This window comes from Chenopodium album, chromosome 16, assembly GCF_948465745.1.
Source record: "Chenopodium album chromosome 16, dcCheAlbu1.1, whole genome shotgun sequence".
NCBI classification, from domain to species: Eukaryota; Viridiplantae; Streptophyta; class Magnoliopsida; order Caryophyllales; family Amaranthaceae; genus Chenopodium; species Chenopodium album.
The window spans coordinates 6,298,146-6,307,192 of record NC_137849.1 but is presented as its reverse complement, the minus strand read 5'-3'; the positions used below and the strand labels follow the sequence as shown (position 1 = coordinate 6,307,192).

Here is a 9,047-nt window from a genome sequence, read left to right as displayed (position 1 = left end):
AGGGTATCAATTTTAGAGCTTTAGGGTTTTAATTTTGGAATTTTAGAGAGGTGATTAGGGGGGGAAGGGGTGGAGGAGGCTTAGGGAGGGCCTAATAGGGTTCTTTGGCAAGGGGGAGGGGGTTAGGATCACCGGCGGGTGGGGAGGAGCGATTTTTCGAGGGTGGTGCAGTGGTGGTTTAGAGGTGGTGTTAGGGCTTATTTAATTAATCATGGCTTAAAAGAAACTAATTAAAAATTAGTCGGATAATGATATCATTAAGAGATTAAATCACCTAATTAGGGGTTGATTAGGGAAAAGGGTAGCAATCACTAGAATTAATTAGTTTTAGGGGTAGTAATTAGCAACTTTTTTTTTAGGGGTAGTAATTTACAAAGACCCCCTTTTTGAGATAGTAATTAACAAATTTTCCTAAAATATATAAATCAATCATAAGCCTCAACCCGCAACATGTTAAAGGGTGAAATCAACAAAAAAATCTTGAACTTATGATTGAGGCAAACCTTCCAATCTATAAATAGAGTAACATGAAGTGCATGCTCCAACACCAATCTAACAAATACACATTTATCCAAGTCTCAACAAATAACGAAAATGTCGCCAAAAACCGTCACTATCTCCCTCGCTCTCCTCGCACTTACTCTTACTCTAACACTGTCCTCCGCCGAAGCCAAATGCCCTGCTTCTTCAATCACCGAAATCTTGAATCTTTATGATTTACCACCATCGATTTTCCCTAGTAATGTGCAGAGCTTCAGCTGCGATCTTATCACCAAAAACTCCATCAAGTTATCAATTAACTTGACGGGTGATTGTGTGGTGACTAGGGAGCTTTGGGGAGTCAAAAATGTTCTCAAGTGCAAACAACAGATTTCAGCGACCTTATCTTATAGGAAACTCGCCAACGTTAAGGGAGTCACTGTCAATCTCTCGGGCAATATCCCTCCCCCGATCCCTAAAGGGCTCATGATCATAACCGGTGGCAATGTTTACAATGTCTTGGGCTTTAAACTTTTTCAGTTTACTTCTGACAGAGTATTGGAATATTTGCTTCAAATTGTTGGTGGTTAGTTAACTGCTAATGTTAGTGGAATCATAATAGTAGTGGGTTAGTTTAGTGGGGGTTAATGTTAGCATGATCAATGTTCATGGGATATGTTCCTTATTTTTAGTTATATTTTGCACTATATATATGTTGTAATGTAGTACAATTTTAAATGGATTGAGTACAACTTTTATTATTCTTTCCCTTCTCTCATCTCTATTTTATTATTTCAACATGGTATCAAGAGCTTCAGGTTAGATCCGGGATAAGAGAAAAAAAAAAAAAAAGGAAGGAAAAGAAGAAAAGAAAAAAGAAAAAAAAAGAGAGAGAGAGAGAGAGAGAGAGAGATAGAGAGTATTAAAAAAAAATATCGAGTAAGGAGACAAGCAACGCAGCTTGATCTCATTGTTTGAGAGCAATATTTTTCGAGTGAAATATTTTTGTGAGTATTTTTTTGTGTGTTTAACTATGGAAGTAATGGTTAGTGTGGTGTGTTGATGGGTTCCCTTTTAGCCCATGAAGGTGTGGAAGTCGTAATCAATGCATAGATGGTTTCCAAGATAATACCAAAGATGTTTGGTATGATGCAAGGTGACATGGTCAATTGGAGGACAATGTCAAAGAGAGTTAATGGAGAAATGTGCTCCATTGAATGTGAGTTGATGATAATGTGCATCAACAAGATCAAGTAATTGATGAGAAGTGCATCAATAAAAAAATGTCGAGGATTAGTTGTGCGGAGAGAAGTGCTCCGAGAACATCATGTTGGTGATAATGTGCACCATCAAAATTGTGTGGGTGATGAGATGTGCATCACAAAATGCTGTAAAAGCAAAAGAAAATTTCGTCGAGATCAAGCATGAAAATCGAATAGTCATTGTAATCCAATTTGAAGCAAGGGGGTGTATTGGAATATTTGCTTCAAATTGTTAGTGGTTAGTTAACTCTTAATGTTAGTGGAATCATAATAGTAGTGGGTTAGTTTAGTGGGGGTTAATGTTAGCATGATCAATGATCATGGGATATGTTCCTTATTTTTAGTTATATTTTGCACTATATATATGTTGTAATGTAGTACAATTTTAAATGGATTGAGTACAACTTTTATTATTCTTTCCCTTCTCTCATCTCTATTTTATTATTTCAACACAGAGGTGACAGTCCACCCTTCCCCTTCATTGCATTCCCTAATGAAGCCCCCAATTGTGATACCAAACCTGCTTTTGTTCTCTCTGCCCGCCTACTACCTTTTAATCCTCTTCTTGTTGCTTAATAACCCATGTTAATTAAGTTCATGCTTCCACTCGCTCGCAGTCTTGCACTTCACTTAGCTTGCTGAATTGCTGATGCCATATATATGCGATTGGGAGCTCATCAAAGAACGTTATTTATCTATCTATCGTTTCTATTTTATCATGTACGTTTGTGTTATATCCTTTATTTATGCTTCTACTTTCGTTTTTTTGAATTGAATAAATTATATCTGCTTATATGTAAGCAGCCGATCCCTGTAACATACGTTGTACGTGTATCATCATGTCATTATTAATCAACTACTTTTATCAGTGTCTTTTCTATGTTTGTTTTCTCTTTATTTTTGTCGGATCAGAATGTCTATTGCCAAATAAACTAACTTCACATGTTAATTACTCATTCCGTTTGCATTAGTTGCAACAGTAGGTTTGGCTCATTGTTTAAGAAAATTATAGACTAACCTTATAGGCTTATAATATAAATTATTGTTAGTAACATATAGAAATAATAAAAATAAATAAATAAAAAAAAAAAGTATTGTGGGTGGAATTGGTAGGAAAGAGAAAAAAAATATTTATAAAAGTGGGTTAGTGGGAGAGAGAAATTATAAAATAATGGTGGATCCTTTTCAAATATAGCAATATTGCAATTAATATGAAACGTCTGAAAATAAAAAGTGTTGCAACTAATGCAAAATGAAGGGAGTAGTAGTATTTCTAATCCATGTATGGTAATAAGTCACCAGACCAGCTTCTTGCTCATGCCATTAACCACTAACAATTTTATATATTACACCCGTTACATACTATTCGCAATTTTGGAGGCCGCATGGACTTCTAGGTAAAATTTGTTTGTGAAAGAAAAAAATATGAATGCATGTGTTGAGGAGAGAAACAGAGATAAATGACAACCTAAAATGGAAGAAAACATCAGTTATAAATACTGTGTAGCATAGTAAAAGTTACAAATAATATGAAACAGAGATAATTTGTTCATTTGTTATGCTCCCTCCGTTTTTAAATACTTGCTAAATTTCTTTATGCATGGAGTTTTAGGAGATATTTGAGAAAGTAATAAAATATGGAGGTAGTGAGGTATGTGGAAGAATAAAAAAGTGTAAAGAACAAAAGTAATAGAGAGAATTGGAGGAGAGAGAATATGAAATTAATAAAATATGATTCATGGTGGGTCCACTAGGTAAGAGAAATAAATTAAATATTATAAAAGTTTTCCACATAAAGAAATGAAGCAAGTATTTAAAAACGGCAAAAAATAGAAAGTGAAGCAAGTATTTAAAAACAGGGAGAGTAATAGATAGATGTTGTACCAATCGTACTTCCTAATGCTCAGGTAAAACTAATGTTTTTTTAAAACTATTGCTAGATAAAAATGAGTTATTAGATTACTCTAACCGGGGACGACATTGTCTGGGGAACACACCAATTAACTTTCAAAATTTCATACTATCTAACATTAAAGGAAAATTTGCCAATTGTAGTCATTTAAAGTTTGTATTTTGTAAATTGCAGCCATTTAAAAAAAATTGCAAATTCCTGTCCAAAAGTTCTTTAAGTTGTAAATTGCAGCCCGATTCAACCTTTTCATCGGTTTATGTGTCGAAAAATATTCGATTAAGGTTTTAGGGGTCATTTTAGGCCTTAAGAAACCGAATTGAGCTCGGAATTAGCAAAAAAAAAAACGTAAGTGCTCGTTTTGCGTAACAAAAATGTATCGATTTTTTGGCAACTATTTTTTGCTGTAAAAATGAGACTGTTATGTTATTTCTTTTGCTAATTCTGAGCTCAATTCAGACCCTTAAGACCTAAAATGGCCCCTAAAACCTTAACCGGATATTTTTCGATATGTAATACGTTGGAAAAGTTGAATCAGGCTGCAATTTATAAGAACTTTTGGGCTGTAATTTGTAATTTTTTATACGACTGCAATTTACAAAATACTAAATTTAAATGACTGTAATTTGCAAATTTTCCAATATTAAACTTCAATATTGAATCTAATCTTACTTACTTGCTCACTACTACAAAAAAGGCCTTAGAGAACTATTAGAATAGGCTTTGTAGATCGCCTTAGGGGCGTTCTTCTGCTAAGCGATGTATAAAGTATAGAGAACGAGTCGTTTAGGCGTTTTATATAATAACAACGGTTGTTAGTCACAACCGTTCTCTTTTCCTTTCTTAAATTCGAACACTAAGGAAGGAATAAATAATGGTTTAGGCCACTTAACCGTTCTATATTGCATTACAATAGAGAACGGTTAAGTCAGATAACAGTTCTTAATGTTTTTTTTTTTTTTTTTTGTTTTATAAATCCGGCCATAATTATTCGAATTACCCTTGTACGTATTTTATATTGTATTATTCCTGTATTTTAATAATCTGTATTATTTTTGTATTTCTTTTTGACCTGTACTTGTTGTATTCCTGTTTTTTATCTTGTACATTTATCTTGTAAGAAAAATTCCACATTTCCTATGTAAAATAAATCCATGATCCTATATATGTGCAAAATAAATTTTTATATAATAAAATCAACAAAAATATTTCCAGATATGATGAAAGCCATCAAAATATACTTCATGTATATAATTTAAAACATCCAACCACAATAAAATTGAATCATTCATACAAAATTTGTACTATACAAACAAATACGTGAGTCAAATATCAAAACACCTTTCTAGTTAATGTTGATTTAAAAAAAAATTATGCTTAGATATACCAATACCGTACCATATTGATCTACAATTCACATAAATCATCGTCGTCGTCATTTGGTTGATGGTATCCGGTAACATATGAAATCCACCTTTCCCTAAGCTTGTCTATCATTTGTTGAGAATATGTAGGAGGAACTTGCTTAAAATACTACAAAACAATGTAAAATATATACATATTAGTTAATAATATACAATAAATTCATCTAATTAAATATAAATAAGTATATCTTTTTTTTATCTAAGTTCATAAGAACAGATACTATCCAAAAAGGCTGCTCATAACACACATAACAGCCATGTGCATAATAGTTTCTGTCATTGCATAAAAATTTGAACTTTATGCATAACACTCAAATCTCCTCCCTGATACAATTATCAGATAAGATCACTGAAATCAATCAAGTATAAAATTGGAACAAAAAGGAAGATAAAAAGAAATACTGTCAGCTAACCATAAAATGTTAAAATGAACAAAGTCAATAAGAAAGGGTAGCAGGAAAATAAGGTAATAGGTTACAGAGCATAGAGGGTAACAGGAAGATAACTGTGGCAAAGATGGCTACATTGAATAACGAAGAGGGGTTTCAGAGAGCACAATGACAGGAAAAATAATTTTCCAAAATTGAACCCCAACTGATAGACACAAAGCTCGATAAAGGTAAGTTTAAGCTTGATACACACAAGGCTGAATTCATCAGCACCCCAGCTGAAAACCTGGCAGTGTACAAGTTCATACCCCTGCTCACTAGGTTGGTTTGCATGCAACATATAAAATTTGCAAGATCATTTTCCTAGATAAAATTTGCATCAGCTACAACTCAAAATACATTAAAACTAAATGTCGTACCTTATCGGGGATGATCATTTGCCAAGATTCAATTGTCTCAATCATGTAGCGACAAAGGTAATATCCACTATCACTAGAGCCATTAGCTTGACGAGGACACTAATACAAACCAAAAAAAAAGGGGAGGGTTAAATCAAACACCTAGTTATATAATGTATTAACATATAGTATGTACTAAGCATTGCAAAATTAAATTAAAGATACAAATACCTCTATGCTTATCCATTTAATGTAAGGTTTCTTCTTTATTTTTGTGATATCCTTTCGATGTTCCGCGCTAAAATTGATCATTGCCCTAAGTAATTATCAAAATATTAGAGTAATAGTATTGAGATACTTTCATAAAAAGAAGTTAACATGTAACAAAATAAGTAATCTAGCACATACTTGTTGATTATTGTTTGAGCAAATTTGGGAGGTTCATCTTTTACTCTCGCGGGATCTAGCCAATGCACTAAACCAACCCATGGACAAATTACAGCCAACACCCAATGTCCACTATATTGATTAAAACAATAGAATTCAAATCAATAATGAATGTATAAAAGGAATTAGAAATAAAACTAATAAAAAATAAAAATATGTGATTGACTCATGCACTTACTCCTCATAATACGGGGCAAAGAAGAGCTGATTTTTGTTTTTGGCATCATTACATGAAAAGAGCCTAGCTAGATAGTCACATCGATCATCGTCTTTTTCCACAGTTGGAGTATAAGGGGATAGATAGTTGCAATCACAAAATCCATACAACCCTGAGATACCTTATGTATGAACAATCTCACTCATATGACTTGCATATCAAATATTTATTAAAGTTTATTAGCTCATTAATCAAAAAGCGTTATAAATTGTTACTAAAAATGGCAAAGGATATAACACTTACATCATTAAAATTGACATGTGTGACGATTTTATCTCTCTTTGGAAGCACCAGTCAAGCATGTCTTCATAATCAAGGGTAACACATTGCTCATTTTGAAACACTCTAGCCAAAACTGTAAAAGATTTGGTTTTACTGCTCGTTTTCATTGCAATAGCCACATCCTTAAATACTCGAACCAAATTAGAGGTCAACTTCAACTTATCAGCATGAGTTATTATGTACTTTCGAGTGCATGATGATTGTGATGACGGCGAGTGTGGAGATGGTGCAGCGATTTCTTTAGGGACTTGCTTATCAGCCTTGTCATATAATCACAGGAAAAAAAATCAGAAAAAAAAAATAAAACAGGATGATCGTATTATATATTGTGACAGATAATTATAAATTAAAACTGAATTTTACCTTATTTATAGGAAAAACTAAGTGAGAAGGCCATATTAAATAATAATCCTTTGTTTGACAAATGAATCTTATCTCCCCTTCAGGACATGGCAGAGGTGCATTTGGGTTGATTTCTTCTTTAACACAAACTCGATAATGACCACTTGGGACGGGCTTGAAATGATGCTTGACAACTTCTCCTTCCATCCCAACATACACTTCTCCAATAGCAACTATATCGACCCCTTTGTCACTCTTAATTGCCAAGGAACAAAGACTATCAACTCCCTAAATATGGATTATGGTATTAATAAACCATTTGTGGATTGATAAGATGTAGTAGTCTATAATTTAACACCATCAGAAGAATCTAGGATATATGTACTTACATCAAACATATAAGTATTATGAAATAATGTTACCTTTGGAAATGGTTGGCCAGTAATGTCTTGTTCATTATTGAGTACATGCGTTTCCAAATTCTCATTTCTGGCACATATTCCTCCTCATGCCACGCAACATGGTATGGCTCGGGTTGAACCTCAAACGCTTGAAAATTCTGCTGTTGGAAGTTGAAACCTTGAACCCCTTGGTCACCTTCGGAGCCAAAGACATCTAAATGATCATCTAACTCTTCACCACCAGAACCACCCTTTTGGACACTTGCTAACTGATGGGTAACTTTGTTTTGCTCTGAGGCAAGTTGGAAGCAAAGACCTTGAAGCCAACTGTCACGACCCAAGACAAGGCCATCTAAACCTTGGCCACCAGATCCACCAGCTTGGATACCCGCTAACTGGTGGCCAAATTGGTTGCCATTTGAATCACCAAGTTCTTTCAATTGCTCCGCGTTAACCTGACCACTTGACATTAAGTAAGACAACAACAAATTTTGTGTGTTAACCACATTTTCTAATTTTGATTTGAGACACTTAAGATCTGATTGCAATTGACTTTGTGGTAATGGTTTGTCGTAACCAAAGTACAACTTATTTGTAACACCCGACCCAACGCCCCTAACACAACCACCATGTTCAGGATTCTTTAATGCTCTCGCTAGGATATCATTCCGACCAGTGGCCTCAATTTCTCCTTGGATTTGTTGAGCCTCTAATGCTTTCTAACATCAATAATAAGCAACCTAATTAAGGAAGTGTAATCTATTATAGCCAAATAATTTATTTGATTCAAAAGTAGAAATAAACTCACAATTGTTTGAGCTATTTCAAAATCAGCAGGATTGTCAAAGGTCATTGCACCATCTTTTTGTCTGGAATGAGCTCTTATCCAAACCAAATGTCGAGGCACAGCTCTAACTTGCACTCCTTGTTTCTGAAGTTCAGCAGCCTGACAATACATATAACACAATGCCATTTAACAACTAAAAGTCATCCCTTAATTGATTATTTACTGTTATTCCTTAAAAAAAATTAACAAAAAATCTGACATAATCATTTCTAAACTTACAATTTCTTGTTCATAATACAAGTACCCTTTTCGACCTCCTCGATATCTTGAAGTATTCATTTTCGCCCTCTCTTGATTCTTGTCATTTAGTTCCTTTCAATATAATAATGTATAAACAATTAATTCCCAGTTTTCAAAGGTTTTTTCATAACTATGATTAGTTATGGGCTATAATTCAAAGATTACCTTAAACGCATCATCAATATATGTTTCAATGAACTTGGTCCAATCAGCTTGTGGTATAAATGGATATGTCGAAGGTAGCTTCTTTATAATCACATTTGGATTTACTCCCTTGGTGTCGTACATCCAATCCTTTCTTAATCTGGCCTTGAAAGCTCTCCACCGGATTGAGGCTCTCCCTAATACATAATTTCTACGTTCTTCTAGCACTATAAATCCTCTCTGCACATTTCAAATAAAAGATATC

The 9,047-nt window shown here is 33.8% G+C and overlaps 1 protein-coding gene across 1 annotated transcript; it reads right to left on the bottom strand.

Annotated features, from left to right (window-relative positions):
* Positions 1 to 7,093: 7,093 nt before the first annotated feature.
* On the bottom strand, positions 7,094 to 8,180 carry LOC145584781 (uncharacterized). Its single transcript, XM_081641575.1, has 2 exons — positions 7,573 to 8,180; positions 7,094 to 7,438 (listed from the first exon to the last, which is right to left on the bottom strand). The coding sequence occupies exons 1-2, from the start codon at positions 8,019 to 8,021 to the stop codon at positions 7,384 to 7,386; spliced, it is 504 nt and encodes a 167-aa protein (XP_081497701.1). The 5' UTR covers positions 8,022 to 8,180; the 3' UTR covers positions 7,094 to 7,383.
* Positions 8,181 to 9,047: the final 867 nt, after the last annotated feature.

Excerpts from the sequence above, each read along its gene's own strand:
- LOC145584781 (XM_081641575.1), bottom strand. The coding sequence starts at position 8,021 with ATGTCAAGTGGTCAGGTTAACGCGGAGCAATTGAAAGAACTTGGTGAT. Across the intron at positions 7,439-7,572 it reads CTGGCCAACCATTTCCAAAG|GGAGTTGATAGTCTTTGTTC; the intron begins GTAACATTATTT and ends ATCCATATTTAG.